This window comes from Leptonychotes weddellii, chromosome 5 (assembly GCF_054177405.1).
Source record: "Leptonychotes weddellii isolate Sample4059 chromosome 5, ASM5417740v2, whole genome shotgun sequence".
NCBI lineage: Eukaryota > Metazoa > Chordata > Mammalia > Carnivora > Phocidae > Leptonychotes > Leptonychotes weddellii.
The window spans coordinates 547,205-562,400 of NC_138373.1; the positions used below are offsets into that span (position 1 = coordinate 547,205).

Genomic DNA, 15,196 nt, shown 5'->3' on the forward strand with positions numbered 1-15,196 from the left:
GGTGTTTTCAGGGGAAAGCCCTGCCATGTGGGTCTCTTCCCCTGGGCTGGGGGGCCCTTTCTGGATCCCTGACCACCAGTTTCTGTAGCCCTAGCTACCGGCGGAGCCTAGCACACAGGTGCTCGATAAATGCTCGCTGAATTAATTCAGGTGGGTTGTCCTGGGCGGCGAGCACCCACAGCCCACGCACCTAGTAGCAGCCTTGGTACCTGGCACTCAGCCTAAATGACCCGGAGACACAGCTGTTAGGGAGCCGTCCACCCTCGCTGCGGCCCCACGGCTGTGCAACGGGACGGCCTGCCCGCAAGACAGTGAGCACCCTGTCACAGGAGGTGTGCAAATGCAGGCTGGGAGGGGGTGCGGGCCGTCGGGCTGCTTTGGCTCTGGGGTTCGTGTAGGGGCACGGACGGCATCTCCAGGAGACAGGCCCCGTGGTGAGGGGCCCCACGCGGGGATGGGGTTCCCGCTGCCTCATGTTGGGGCAGGTGGCGCCGAGCAGGCCCGGCCACTTCTGATGCCAGCACCCTCAGCCCCTCGCAGCTCCTTTCCACGGGGCACCTCCTCCCCTCCCAGCCAGGGCACCGGGTTGAGGAGAGCGGAGTGCAGCACAGACAGACGGGGGCTCGTAAACCCGGCCAGCCCACCCTGCCCCGCCCTGCACCGGCCAGGGCCTCCCACTCCAGGTGACCACACTCGAAAAGCCACCAGGGAGCAGGCTGTCACTCAGGGCAAGCTTGCAGTCGGAGACTCTGCAGGGGACACTCGGAGGGTCCTGGGATCTGAGGCGTTTGCTGTGTGGACCGTCGCGGGCCATCCCCGAGTCTCCGCAGACCTCCTACCCCACGGGCCCTGCTGAGGGAGGCTCGGAGCTCCCCTCAGAGCTGGGGGGCCCAGGTCCCAAGGCCCCGTGAGCCCCAGTTCTGATGGGGAGACAGGCAGAAGGCAGAGGCCTGCGGGAGGGGCAGACGGGCCGCCGCGGTGTGTTCTGTCCAGCAGGCAAGGGACGAAGATGCCCCAAGCGCAAGGCCTGGATGCTAGCCCCCCAGACAGCCCCTGGCCCCCTGGCTCCCTGCCACAGATGCAACCCCACATTCCCCGCACGCCTGTCACTTTAAGCTGCCTGGCTGTCCTCGGCAAACTGCTCGGTCCACATTCTCGGGGCGGGGGGTGAGGCACGCCTTCCCAGGGGCCTATAAGGCTCAGGGTGGGGAGCTGGGGCCTCGCCGCCTGCCGTCCTCATGGCCCTGCTGCTCCTGGGGATCCTGCTGCTCCTGGGGCTCTGGGGGCTGCTCCAAGCCTGCACCCCCACCCCCTCCCCAGCCCCTCGCTGGCCCCCTGGGCCACGTCCGCTGCCCCTCATCGGAAACCTGCACTTGCTGCGTGTGTCCCAGCAGGACCGGTCACTGATGGAGGTAGGTCAGGGCAGGCGGGTCCTGGGCACCCCAGCCCCAGCTCAGGGGACACAATAGGCCCAAGTGCCCACCCTGCCGTGAGGAAGAGAAAGACAGCCCACCCTACAGGGAAGCAGATGGGCCATTTAAGGAGCAGGGGCCAGGAGGGCTTCCTGGAGGAGGCAGCATTTGATGAGCGCCTACAGAAGAGCCCGGACTGGGGGAGGCGGAGGGGAGGAGGCAGGTGCTCCGGGGAGTAGTACCACACAGCAGAGGTCCCGCGAGGGAAGGAACCCAGACTAGCCCTCGAGTGTGCATGGGGCGTAGGGAGCGCCTGCTGGGTGTGGCTGCTCCCAGCCCGGGCTGGGGGCTGCACGGTCCTGGCCCCACGTTGAGGGCAGGCTGCCCTGCCCTGCAGCCAGGAATGGCCGGCCCAGTGGGCAAAACGGAGGTGCAGGCCTGGCCCCCCACCCCACAAGGTCTGCCCGGCCAACGTTGCCCCAACCACGGCTCCCACCATCACTGCACCCTCCTTCCCCAGAAGCGCTGCCGCTTACTGGTGGCCCCCCAGCCCTGCGTGTGGGTGGGGAGGAAGGGGCTGCAGGAAGCACCCTGGGCGCCAGGGTTCTCAGGCTGTGCCTGGTGTCGTGCCCGGGGGCCACCGTCCAGCGTGCGGGGAGTGGAGCGGGTGTGGACAGGTCTGGCTCCGTCCCTCGGTGCAAGTGATGGACAGCAGTTCACTTCTTGCCTCCGGGCCTCAGTGTGCCCATGTGTGAAGGCACAGAAGGGAACGGGCACAGGCAGAGGTGTCAGAGGCCAGCCCTTGCCGCGCAGTCTGGGTCTGGGCCTCCAGACTGGGCAGGGCGGTTCGCGTGAGGTCTGGGCACCCCCTGCTCCTGTCCATCTGGGCTTCAATGCGGGGGCGCATCTGAGCGGGGACAGGCTCCCTGTGCAGACCCCTGGGCTTCTAGCAGAGGCCACCCCCGCAGACAGCCCCTCCTACTGCCCGCCTCCTCGTCTTGGGGTTCCAAGGAGCCCTCTCTGCTGCTTCCCCGGCAAAGAAAACCACGACGGTGACACCCAGCACCAGTGGTAGCCCCTGCCTTCCTGGAATGGATGGGGAGGGGGCTCAGCGGGATCCAGCAGGACCCGGCTCCTGCCAAACACACCTCCTGCTTTTCGGCTCCTGGGCCTTTGCTCGCGCACGCCCACGCTGGCCCAGTTTCTACAGAGCCTGCCTAGGCCGCCCCTGGTTCTGAATGTGCCCCATGCCCACCCTGTGCAGCTGCAGCCCGGGGCAGGTGCTCACGGGGGGCCTGGGGGTGGGGCTGCGGGCTGATTTCTGCCTGTGCCCACCAGCTCTCAGAACGGTACGGGCCGGTGTTCACTGTTCACCTGGGGCGTCAGAAGACGGTGGTGCTGGCTGGCTACGAGGCTGTGAGGGACGCCCTGGTGGGCACCGGGCCGGAGCTGGCTGACCGGCCCCCCATCGCCATCTTCCAGCTCATCCAGGGAGGTGGGGGTAGGTGTGCGGCGCAGGGTGGGGAGGGGGGCAGCTGAGCGTACGAGTCCCCGGACCCCAGGAGGGGGGTCTGCCTCTCTGAGCAGCACGAGAGTGTGCCCGGCATGGCTCCTGGGGGAGGGACACAGTGTCCACATGGCTGGGGACCATGACATGCCAAGAGTGGGTGCAGCTCACCAAGGCCAGCCCCAGGGGTGGGGTGAGGCCCCAGCCAGGCCCCCCGACCTCGCTCCCTGCCTGCATCACCTGGGGTTGCTCACGGGCGGCTCGTCTGACCTACAGGCATCTTCTTCTCGTCGGGGGCACGCTGGAGGGCCGCCCGCCAGTTCACCGTGCGCACCCTCCATGGCCTGGGCGTGGGGAGGGGGCCCGTGGCCGACAAGGTCCTACAGGAGCTGAGGTGCCTCATGGGGCAGCTGGACTGCTACGGAGGTGAGTGGGGGCCGGGGCACCCCCTGTGGGGGCCCCCTCACCCGCTGAGGCTGGTCTCCCTCCCACTCCAGGCCAGCCTTTCCCCCTGGCCCTGCTGGGCTGGGCCCCCTCCAACATCACGTTCACGCTGCTCTTTGGCCGGCGGTTCGAATACCAGGATCCTGTGTTCGTGTCCCTGCTGAGCCTTATCGATGAGGTCATGGTCCTCTTGGGGACCCCCAGCCTGCAGGTGAGAGGTGGCTGCTCCCGGTCTTGGGGTGGGGGGTGGTCTCAGCACTGCCCCTGCCCGAGAGAGGTGAGCTGCCACCTTGCAAAAGCCCCACTGGATTCAGAGCCAGGAGGCCCGAGGCATGTCCTGTTTCTGACACCAATTGGCCATGTGACCCCAGGCCAGTTTCCCCATGCCCTCTGGGCAATGAGGGGGCTGTAGGGCAGGGTGCCCATCTGCCTCCCCCCACGCCTGCCCATCAGTAGCAGATGCACCTGCTCAGAGGTGGGGATGGGGACTGAGCATCTCTTCCCTGGATATGGGGTTCAGTATCCCCCTGCCCCCCCCACCCTTAAACCCAGGGACCCTCCACCCAGCATGGGTCCTTCACAGTGTCACATGAATGGTGCAAACTGGCCCTGCTGATTCTCAGAACTCCCAGGGGCAGGTGCATTTCACTCTTTCCAAAGCATGAAATGTTTGCCATTGTGACCATTTCTGTGATAGGTCACTAAGCGCATCCATCTGGTCGTGGTGCGTGTATTTACAGACCCGCAGTCACGGGTGCGAGGCGGGGGCTGGCCACAGAAGTCTCCTGTCCTCATGCTTCGGTCCTAGGAGCCTCTGGGCAGGAGGATCTGGGCCTTCTCGCCGAAGCAGGCTGTCCCAGGAGGATGGAGGCCAGAGGGGTCGGAGCAGAATGTTCCAGGCCTCCGTCCCAGGGCCAGCTCCTCACCTCAGAGTCGCCCTGTGTAATTTGATCCAGGGATTACTAATGCTCTGGGGGACACCCAGCGGTCATAGTGCACCAGGAGAGCTGTGGACATCTGCATGCCGGGCACCGGCTGGCCCCTCAGACAACCTGGTCACAGTGGGGTCAGCTGAAGCTCTGAAGTTTGCAAATTCTTTGTTTTCAGGACTTTAATGAGAGGCAAACCACCCCCCCCGCCCCCCTGTCTTGCTCGCTCTGGTGGACGGAGAGCAAGCATGATCACAGCCACCTGCAGGGGTGAAACCACCACCTGTCCGGCACCTGCCCCTTCCTGACCTGGGACAGAAGGTTATGTGGGAGCCCCCTGGCTGCTGGTCCCACCAGGAGGGCCAGGGGCCCCCGGGCACGGAGCCTGGTGCCCTCTTGTGGCCACGGGCAGCACCCACACAGCATGTCTGCCTGGAGTCTGGGGCAGCACCTGGGGACCTGGACAGGTGGACACACCTGCTGGAGGGTGAGGGCCCCGCTGTGGGCCCTGCACCCTAACCCCGCCCACTGTCTCGCCCTCCGCCTTCAGCTGTTCAACATCTACCCCTGGCTGGGGACCCTCCTCCAACTGCACCGGCCTGTCCTACGGAAGATAGAGGAAGTCCGAGCCATCCTGAGGACCCAGCTGGAGGCGCGGCGGCCCCCCACACCCGGGGGAGGCCCCGTGAAGAGCTACATGGACGCCCTGATCCAGCAGGGCCAGGTGTGGGCGAGACCCACCCTACCACCTAAGAGGCCTGGGGGCATCTGGGGGCCGCACCCCAGGAGGAGTGGGGTTGGGGAGGGGTCCATGCTGGTCCTGCACCACCTCCTCCACCTTCTAGCTGAGGAACCCCTTAGTCTCGGTCTCCCCATCTGTGAAATGGGGCATTTGCAGTGTCTGCCTCAAGGGGTGGCTGCAAGGATGTGGTGAGCCCAGAACGTAGTAGGTGCTCAGCAGACTTGGCTCTGCCTTCCCGCCAAGGCTCTGTTTTCTATCCCTTTCTTGAGCCCAGAGCTGGGTTGGAGGGTGGGGGTGGCCCGGGTGGTCCATGGAACCCTGCCTCCAGCCGAGTCCCATCCAACCCGCCTCTGCAGGGGAATGACCCCCAAGGCCTGTTTGCCGAGGCCAACATGGTGGCCTGTGCCCTGGACATGGTCATGGCTGGTACAGAGACCACGTCAGCCACGTTGCAGTGGGCTGCCCTCCTGATGGGCAAGCACCCGAGTGTGCAAGGTGAGCTCCTAGCCTGTCTTCCCAGCACACGGCCACCTGCCGGGTGGGTGGGGGTCCGCCTGGGCCTAGGGGATGCAGGCTCCCAGGGATGCTGGCACCCACGCTCTCACCCACAGGTCGGCTGCAGGAGGAGCTGGACCGCGTGCTGGGGCCCCGACGGCACCCCCGCCTGGAGGACCAGCGGTCCCTGCCCTACACCAACGCTGTGCTGCACGAGGTCCAGCGGTTCATTACCCTCCTGCCCCACGTGCCACGGTGCATGGCGGCTGACACCCAGCTGGGCGGCTACCTGCTCCCCAAGGTGGGCACCCCCCTCCTGGACCCTGACAGGGTGGGCAGGGCCCTCCCTCCCCCTTCCCGCCTCCTTCTCTCCCCCTTCCCTCCCTCCTTCTTTCTGCTCTGGGTCAGGGTGGGCCCGGCTGGCCTCCTGGGGGGACCTTCTCTCTCAGTGCACACCCTGGGGGAAGGGGGTGCCAGGCCCAGCCCACCTGCTGCCCCGCCCACAGGGCACACCTGTGATCCCCCTGCTGAGCTCTGTGCTCCTGGACAAGACACAGTGGGAGACGCCCCACCAGTTCAACCCGGGCCACTTCCTGGACGCTGAGGGGCGCTTTGTGAAGCGGGCAGCCTTCCTGCCCTTCTCTGCAGGTACCCACAGCCCTCACGGGTGGGGACAGCACGGGGCCCCTCACCCCAAGTGGCCTGGTCACCAGGGACCTCGGAAGCTCAGGCTCAAGCCTGCTGGGCCCCCCACTGTCCACAGCCTCTGGCAACCGGTCTCTGCCCCTCAGAGCTGGCCTGCATCCCAGTTGCTGCAGACCTTGCTCTCAGATCGCCCCCCACTCCAGGCCCTCCCTCGTCCCTCCAGAGACTCCCCTTTCCCTCCACTCCAGGAAACTGGCCGGGTTCCCTGGCACAGCCCTGCAAAGAGCAGGTCTGGAGCCCCCACCCTGTGCCTTGGTTTCCTCTGCAGGCCGCCGCGTCTGTGTGGGGGAGAGCTTGGCCAGGTCGGAGCTGTTCCTGCTTTTCGCTGGCCTCCTCCACAGATACCACCTGCTGCCCCCCCCCGGCCTCAGCCCTGCGGCCCTGGACACCACTCCCGCCCCGGCCTTCACCATGCGGCCGCCAGCCCAGGCCCTCTGTGCAGTGCCCAGGCCCAAGGGCTCTGACCAAGGAGACCTGGGGAGGGTCTGAGTCACTCCCCCAGGTCCCAGCTTGGGGTGCTCTGTGGAGGATGGAGGCAGGACAAATGGATGGACAGACAGAAAGCCCCTCATGGGAGCCCTTGCTGGGCTCTTTGCTGTGGTTCCCCAAAGCCCCTCCTGGGCCAGATCCTGTTCTTTCGGGGGCTCAGCCCCCTTCCAGTTCCCCTTGCCCAGAGGTGTCTCTACCCCTTGTCCTCCAGTCTCCCCAGGGCAGCTGGGGCCCCCTCCCCGCCCTGAGCTCCCTGCGCTCTGCCCTCTGTCCCCAGACCCCTTGGGCATCAGTGCTGCCTCAGTCTGCACCCAGGCCCCCCACCCATACCTCAGGGTGCCCCTCACGCCCTAGTGGTGATGCACCCCCTCCCCACACCCCCATGCATGCCTCCCTGGGCTCCCCATGGCCTCTTCTCCCCACTCCCCCTCCATGCTGCCCCCCTCCAGTTCCCCACAGGGCCAGCGTTGGCCAGGCACAGAGGTGCCACCTGCAGCTGGGGGTGCGGGGTGACGTCCACCCAGAGGCCAGCCTGAGACCTGTGTTCCCAGCACGCTCAGTCTGCACCGTGCCAGGCCCTGGACCGCCGGGTCTCCTGCAGACCCCACCCTGTTCCGGCAGCTCGTGGGCAGCCATGTCCCGGAGGCGCTCTGCCCGTGGAGCCAGGACCAGGCGAGGGATAGCTGCCACCAGAGGATCGGGGACCCTGCAGGGGTGACAGCAGAGCCTGAGCAGGAAAGATGAGTGGGAGTTTGTAGGGAGGACGCTGGGGCCCCCTCGCGCTTGACCCCGTCAACCTCACAGGACCCAGAAGCAAGTGGGGACACAGACCCCAAGGCCCAGCTTCCGATCTCCCCCATGCCCAAGATGTACCAAGGCCTCTAGGTGGGGGCCTCTGGGCAGGGGGCTGTTGCTGACAGGGCCCAGAGACGCCAGGTCAGGGGTGCACCGCGGGAAGCCCTCCAGCATGGGCCTCCACGGGCCACCCCCACACTGACTCACTTCCCGTTATCTGGTGTCCTGTCCTGTATCTGGCGACCCATTGGTGGCCTGGGAGCCTGGCGGGGTCGGGTTGGCCCTGTCCTGGCCGCATGGTGGCTCTGGGCCATCCCGGCCGCCCTCCCCCGGCCCAGGCTCCACACCTCCGGCAGGGGGCTCTCAGAAGTGAGGCAGCCTTTCGACCAGTTGCCACACCCCAGAGCCTTCTCTCTGGTCCCTTCTGACCCCCCAATTTCTCGTCTGCCCCTCAACCCTTCCCAACACTGAAGCCTTGGCTTTTTAAATTCAAAAGTGTGTCTGTGTGGGAGGACGAATCCCCTCTGAGGCAGGGCTGGTGGACAGGTGGAGGGCCAGGCGAGGACATGATGATGGGACATCACGGTAAACCAGTGATCCGGACAATTCCCGGGGCAGCTGCAGAAGGGGGTCCCTGAGGCCCAAGTGCACGCAGAGTGCTCCCCACAGGAGAAAGGATAAGGATTGGGGTGTGTCCCCACCCATGAACAGTGTCCGGGGGTGGGCAGCAGGGGCGAGTCTCTCCGTGACCCTGCGCAGGGCGGTGGAAACGGGCGCTTCTGGATGTGCCGCTGCCCATGCTGGGCCCCTACGGGGGAAAGGGGTTACTCTGGGGAGGGGCCCGTATACTTCGCTTCTGGGAAAAGCTGGGTGGTGGGTGAGGGGCATGTTCTGTCGTTGCATTCCTTCTGTCTGTCTGCCACATCTGACACTGAGGGAGGGGCTGGGAGCCCCCCTGCAGGGCCGGGCCGCTTTACTGTCCACGGTCACACGGTTCGAACAGCATGGATCTCACCTAAGTTCATCTCCGTGAATGAACGAGAGCATCCTTCAGAGCATCACAGAACATTCTGGAATGGCTGTGGAAACCCTTTCAAGAAGCTGTGGGTGGGAGAGCCTGGGCTGCTCAGGGCAGGCTTGCTGGGAGGACGTGGAAAACCAGAACGGGGACGCGAGCATCGTGGTAAACCTAGTGCTGCCCGGACCCCGTTTCCAGAAGCCGCTCCCCGCGTAGGAGAGGGGTCTGCGGCACCTTCCAGGTCAGTCGGCTTCAGGCGGGGGCGGGACGCAGAGCCTGAGCCGCATGTTTCCTAACTTACAAGAACAGGCGTCAAAATGAACCACTTTCCCGGGCAACTTAAGTTTTCTCCACAGAAGCCAATAGCGTTAGTTGATGTTTTAATCTGCCAAGAACAAATCTGAGCAGTCTTTCCGCCAGGTGGGAAGGTGTAGGTCCTGCTGGAAAGCACTCCACAAACACGCTGCTCTGGGCCCCTCCCCGGGGCGGGGGGCTCCGACGGAGGACGCGGCGGATCTGGCTGGGTGTCAGGCGGGAGATCCCCGTGTTGACTTTAGTGCCCTCCTGGTTCATGACGGGAGCCTCCCGGGGCCCCGACACCAGGTGCCCGCGGCTTGGCTCCCTCAGGCCCCGTCCAGATGCAGATCTGAGGTGGGCTGGGCACAGGGCTGGTATGTGCGGGACCCTTGCCCAGCCTGATCCAGGGCTCGGGAGGCACGCAGGGCCTCTGCAGGGGATCCCCCCACCACAGTGAACCCGCCAGGTGCTGTGACCTGGGGCAGGGCCCAGGAGAGCCAAGGCCGCCGTGTGGGGACTGTCTGGGGAGTATCGTTCCCTTCTCCCCGCCCTCCTTATGGAGTTGGCACAAAATAAGCATATTATTCGCTGAAAGAGCGCAATGTGCTGAGTCTGATGTCTGACCCACGAGATCATCAGCACAACTATGGAACACACCCGTCTCCGTGGCCGCCCTGGATGCCCCCCACACCAGGCCCAGCTCAGTGATCACATGGACACCCCGGCCTGGGGCCACAAAGGGGGCTCGCCCACCCACCGGCTCCTGCCCTGACCAGGTGCACAGAGACTCCCCACGATGGGGGCGGGGAGTGAGGGCTCCACCATGTGGCGGACGGCTCGCCGGTCACCTCTGCCGCGTACCCTAGCTCTTTTGCTTTGTATTTTCCCTGTGGTAAAACATACACAAAATTGACCATCTTAACCAATTTCAGTGTATAATTCAATGGCACCGAACGCATCCAGCTGCCGTGCAGCCAGCCCCCTGTCCGGTTCTAGAACGTTCCATCCCGCACACAGAGACCCTGTCCCCGTGACGCACGGACCCCCACCTGCTCCCCCAGGCCCGGCTCCGCCGTCTACCCTCTGTGTCCATGAGTCTGATGACTCCGGGACCTCGTGCGAGTGGGGTCCCCGTGCGTGTCCTTCCGTGTCTGGCTTGTGTCCTCGGGGCTCGTCCCCGTGGGGGCAGGGATCGTTCCTTTAGAAGGCCAGCTCATACCCCGTGGTGTGGACAGACCACACTGTGTTCGTCCATCATCCGTGATGGACACTTCCAAGTCTGGGGTCCTGTTTCTTGCCAGCTGCACCTCCAGTAAGCTCAGCCTCCAGGCTGCACGGTCTTGGGGAGAGGCCTCTGCGGACATCATCCATCAGGGGTCCTTAGACACTGTGGGTCAGGGAGGGCAGACAGCCTCCCTGAATGTTGGTTTCTACAGCCGCAGCTCCCCTGCCTCTTGCTTGTGAGGGAAGAGCCTCTGGGAGCTGGCGGGCGGCTCTTGGCCCCAGATGTGACTGTGGTCCAGGGCGGCAGGGACGCCCACCCTCAGAGGCAGACACACGAGGGGCTGAGAGTGCGTCCTGGGGGCAGGGGTCCTGGTTCTGTGGCCACCTAACATCCGGAAGCCCCTCTGGCCCTAAGTCTCCCGCCTGCTGCCAGGGACCTTCCTACTGGATTAGCGCTGGTTTATCTGAACACAGACACAGCTCTCCTGGGGGCCCCAGGGAGGGAAAGCTTGGTGAGGGGGGCCACTCGGTAGCTAGTCCCCAGTTCTCACCATAGGAGGTCAGGAGAACCTGAGCCATGTTTCCCCGGACGTACGGGAAGCCCGCTGAGGAAGGCTGCTTCCTCGGAGGGTGGGGCAGGGGCCGTGGACGGCTGTTGGTGGTGCTGACGGGCCTGCTGGGTCTGACACCCCCACCCCAAAGTCCTGTCGCCCCATCGCCCATTCCGTTTTAACAGTGCTTGAGACTATCTACGTGATGGACGCGTAGAACTTCGCGGAGAACAGACACTAAGGCGCCAACAAACCCGTTTTACCGCGTTCTTTCCAGAGCCCAGTGCTTTGCCGGGAGCTCTGCCCCGCGAGGCTTGTCTCTGCTCCCGCTGGGGTGTCACGAACAAGGAGCTTGAGCACGTGTCCCACCTGCACATGCCGCGTAGCCGCAGGCCACGTTGGCACCTGAGCGCCCACCCGGCCCCTGCCCTGGGGGTTCTGTCACCGCAGATGAGCTGGCCGGCCGTCTCGAGAATGTCGTTCGAGTGGTGTCAACGGTGTGCCCTTGTGGTCCGCCGTCCCCCGCCCAGTGCCACTCTGTGGCCTGTATCCACGCTTCTTCCCTTTTACTGGTGAGTGCTGTTCACTTCGGTTTCCTGTTCGGCTACTGACGGACATCTGGGTTGTTTGCAGTGTGGGAAATCACCAGCCACCATCAAGACGTTTCCTGGCCTGGTGGCCCCACGCAGACAGCCCCTAGGCACCCCTCACTGTGGCTTGGCCCCAGGCGCAGGTGCTCCCACCTCACTGTCCCTGGGGCCTCATCAGAGGGCCATCTCCGACCGGCACCCCCAGCAACTGAGGCTGGTTGGTCCCACACTGAGTATGTCTCTTGACAGCTTTGTCCAGGTGACATGTGTCACGTCCCTCTGCACCTTCCGCCACGGGGACCTCGAGGGAATAGCACTTCATGCTCCGAGAGGAGCTCTTAGGGAGGAAAGAGCCCCCCATCTGGTATTGGGGAGTGCCCTGCTCTCTCCACTGTATCCAGTAACAATGAGGACTCGGAACCCATCACATTTCCCTTTTCAACTTGGCTGCCAGGAAACCCAGAGCTGTGGTTCTTAATCAACCTGATTCCTTAAAAAAAAAAACCAAAAAACTGCCCTTTCTTTGTAGCTATGGGTTTTTCTTTGTACGTCTAGTTTTCAGTGTCATTTCCAGGACACCTCCGAGCTTGGGCACAGTGAGGCCGTGATGCCCACACACTGGTCTGTTGATGCACTCACAGACCTGCACTGATGTGTGCTTCCAACGTGCTTCCCTGCTCGAGTCCTCACCTGATGGATACCGGGCGGGCAGGACTTCTCATCTGTCTCCAAAGCCACCTGGGCCAAAGAGGGGTCGGGCCAGTTGCTCCCACCCAGAACTGGACGCGTGCTCGTGCGTGTGACCGGGATTCCAGCTGCACAGTGGGTGGGGGCAGGGCCAAATGCCCCCGGGGAGTGGTGGGGCACGTCCCCTTTCCATGGGGGCTGCCGCCGAGCTGCGGGTGTCGGGCGGGAGGTGGGGCAGCGTGACCCTAGAGCCCAGGGGTCTGGGTTACGGGTGAGAAGAGGGGGGCCCCATGGACCAGCCCAGGCCCCTCTGGATGAGTGGGCCACTCCTGGGCCCGGGTGCTCCATGGTGACTGAAGCTGAAGTCCGTGCAAAACCTGAGGTGGGGACGCCTCCGGGGAGCACGGCCGGTCCCAGGCTTCTCCCAGAGTAAGGGGTCTACACACAGGCCTGGAGCCCGTGACTCTGTTAAGCACCGTGACACACAATATAAGCGAGTCACTTTACACCGCTTCGTGGCGCTCTGGTTATCTACTTCACGCACCCCAGCAGTAGGGTTTACAAACCTGCAACGCGGGCAAGACTCAGTGGGTTCATTCAGCGTCACCTGGGGCAGCCGCCCTCCGAAGACTCGCCATCACCTGAGCACCCCTCATGGCCCCCCATGTGGCCTCCCCACGTGACAGGGGCTTCCCACGTCATGTGCCAATTCCCAAGGGCAAGCGTCCCACGGGCGCCAGCTCCATCCTCCTCCTGCCCTCGCCCCAGGGGCCGCACGGCGTCTCATCTGCTTCATCCCATGCTGGAAGCTGACCCACGCCCCAGCGGTGGAGCGTCAAAGCCGCGGTGGACAAGTTTTAAGACCACCGCACATAGCCGCCACCGTGTCATTCTCCACGGGTCCCGGGAAGCACAGGGCCTCCTGAAGGGCCTGCCCACTCTTCCTGTGGGTGGGGGAGACATGGGCCGCCGCACCCAGAGGGACTTCCAGGGGTTTGACACGCGCGCTCTTCTGGGAACAGGGAGAGCAGGTCTGGCGTTTCTGCAGGCAGTGAGCCTACTTCCTGGCTGGGACGGCCGTGGGAGGGCAGCCAATGTGGTCACTGCCAACACCTGCCGACAGCAGGCCCACAGACCAAGTGCTCAGCGCCAACAGGCAGGAGCACCACACGGAGCTTGCCGGGATGCTGTCCCAGGGGCCTTGGCTCCGGCCCGACGCACGCTCACTCTCAGGACAAGCTCTTGGCAGTCAGGACAGGCAAACGAGAATGGGATGCACGGAAAAAGGGCCACGGCCGACACGGGCTGGTTTTATTGAAAATGCAGCGAGGTGTTCCCCAGGACTGGTCAGCGAGGCCCCAGGAGGCCCCAGGAGGGAGGTGAGGGATGGGCGAGCCACGGCCTGGACCCACCAGGGAACGCAGGCAGGTGACCCGGATGCGGGTGGCCGGCTCCAGAGGGGCTCCCCTCACCCCCCATCGAGGACGGACCACAGCTGGAGGGGAGGGCTGGCTCTGGTCAATCTCTACGACATTCCCCGTAGGAAAATAGACCTTTCTCTCAATAAGCAAGCTCCCCGGGGGCTTGAGGGCCACTGGGAGGCCAGGAGGGTACGTCAGAGTGGCCACTTTCTGCTGTAAAGGGACGAAGACACGTCACCATCTATGAACAGTCTGGCCACAGTCCTTCCAAGGGTCAGGCACCACAGGCCCACTGGCCGCTGACCTGCTGGTAGCCCCGCCTGCCCCTCGTTGGGGCCCCGCCGCTGGAAGGCGGCGGTCAGCTGAGTCCTGGGCGGCAGCAGCGGCCCACTGGGCCCCTAGGAGAGAAGCTGCAGCACCTGCCGGATGCGCTGGGTCTTCCCCGGTGGGAGGGGGTCCGCACCGCTGGCCTCGTCCACCTCCCGCATCAGGGCTTCCGCCTTCTGCACCGTCAGCTCCCGGGCGTGGCCCCTGAGCCCCTCCAGGTAGGCCAGCAGGGTGGAGAAGAGCTCATGGGGAACCTGGGCGGGGGAAGAGGACGAGGGTGTCAGGGCCCCGCGGGGTGGCGTGGGGAGTGTGGACACTGAGCGGTGGAGAAATGGGGCATTCACAGCGTGGGCCCCAGACTCCAGGCAGGGCTCCCGGCCCAGCAGCTGGCATCACAGGCTGTACTCATGCTTCTGCTCTGTCCCCTGCTGCAGGACCACGGGCTGGCCTCCTGCAGCGGCCCTCTCCTGGTCCTGGGCTGTTCCCTCCACGGGCTTCAGGCTCGGCAGCCCTGGGTTCTCACCACTCCTGAAATGCCACTAAGTCCACGGGAGACAGGTGTGTTTGTGAGGAGTGAGCTTCTAGGACAAAGAACGGAGGTCAGAGATGAAGCCGATATAACCGAGTTCTGCGGCCGTCTCCCCAGCCCGCCTGACTCCAGGTCCGGCTAGTCCCGTCCAGAGGCGAGAGGGAAGGAGGGGCCAGGTCCACTCAAAAAGCAGTCAGTGACTCCCACATCTCGGCTCTGAAGCCACAGTAGTGGATTGGCACAGACACGCAGGGCAAGGGGCAGAGCTGGGGCCGAGGGGGGACCCCTCCACCCACGGTCAGCGGGTTCTGACAAGGGCCCTCGCTCCGACGGATGGTGCTGGGATGTCCCCGTGAGGACCCCTCCCTCACACCATCTTTAGACATCAGCTCAGAACGGGCCAAAGACCTGCGAGTATGAATTAAAACTATAGACTCTTAGAAGAAAGCATTGCAGAATGACCTGGGATTAGGCAACGATTCCTTAGATGGGACACCGAGAGCACGAGCAGCTAAATAAACCCCAGACAAACGGACTTCATCAAAACCAAAAGCTTTAAGTGGTGAATGTTGTGGTGTGAGTTATAGCTCAACCGAGAGCACAAAGCAGTTACCCACTAAGAGCTGCCTGCAGCCATTGACACGGGAGGTGCAGGGACTCCAGTGTGGCGGGCTGGGCCCAGGGAGAGGGTACGAGAGTTCACCTGCTGAAGGGGAGCCACCCCTACTGCCCCCCACGGGCTGCCCTCCACTCCATGCTGCCCTCACCCCCTCCACCCTCTGTCCCCCCACGCTGCCCCCCAACAGTCTGCCCACCCCCCCCGTGCTGTCCCCCCACCCTGGGCCTCCCCTCATGCTGCCCCCTGCCTCCCTCCATGGGCTACCCCCTGCCTCCCCTGACAGGCTGCCCCCCCAGAACCTCCCCCCATTCTGCCCCCTGCCTCCCTCCAATGGGCTGCCCCCCACGCTACGTCCCTCTACTTACTGACCTCCCCCGAACTCACGCCCTCCCCCGACAGCTGCCCCCGCTTCCTC

The 15,196-nt window shown here is 64.5% G+C and overlaps 2 protein-coding genes across 2 annotated transcripts; one reads left to right on the top strand and one right to left on the bottom strand.

Annotated features, from left to right (window-relative positions):
• The first annotated feature begins 1,171 nt into the window (after positions 1-1,171).
• Positions 1,172-9,759, top strand: CYP2W1 (cytochrome P450 family 2 subfamily W member 1). Its single transcript, XM_006737185.3, has 9 exons — positions 1,172-1,412; positions 2,751-2,913; positions 3,196-3,345; positions 3,417-3,574; positions 4,843-5,016; positions 5,391-5,529; positions 5,646-5,830; positions 6,036-6,177; positions 6,503-9,759. Exons 1-9 carry the CDS (start codon positions 1,239-1,241, stop codon positions 6,721-6,723), a joined length of 1,506 nt encoding a protein of 501 aa, XP_006737248.2. The 5' UTR covers positions 1,172-1,238; the 3' UTR covers positions 6,724-9,759.
• A 3,400-nt stretch (positions 9,760-13,159) lies between these two features.
• On the bottom strand, positions 13,160-14,025 carry CHLSN (cholesin; the record flags this gene model as incomplete). The annotated part of the gene is made up of 1 exon (XM_081822166.1): positions 13,160-14,025. A coding segment is annotated over one exon (321 nt), but the record flags the coding sequence as incomplete, so codon positions are not given.
• Positions 14,026-15,196: the final 1,171 nt, after the last annotated feature.

What these genes read in the sequence shown, in the direction of transcription:
- CYP2W1 (XM_006737185.3), top strand. Translation starts at nt 1,239, where the DNA reads ATGGCCCTGCTGCTCCTGGGGATCCTGCTGCTCCTGGGGCTCTGGGGG. An exon ending in TGGGGACCCCCAGCCTGCAG is followed by an intron (nt 3,575 to 4,842) that starts GTGAGAGGTGGC and finishes CTCCGCCTTCAG; the next exon opens with CTGTTCAACATCTACCCCTG. An exon ending in CTTCCTGCCCTTCTCTGCAG is followed by an intron (nt 6,178 to 6,502) that starts GTACCCACAGCC and finishes TTTCCTCTGCAG; the next exon opens with GCCGCCGCGTCTGTGTGGGG.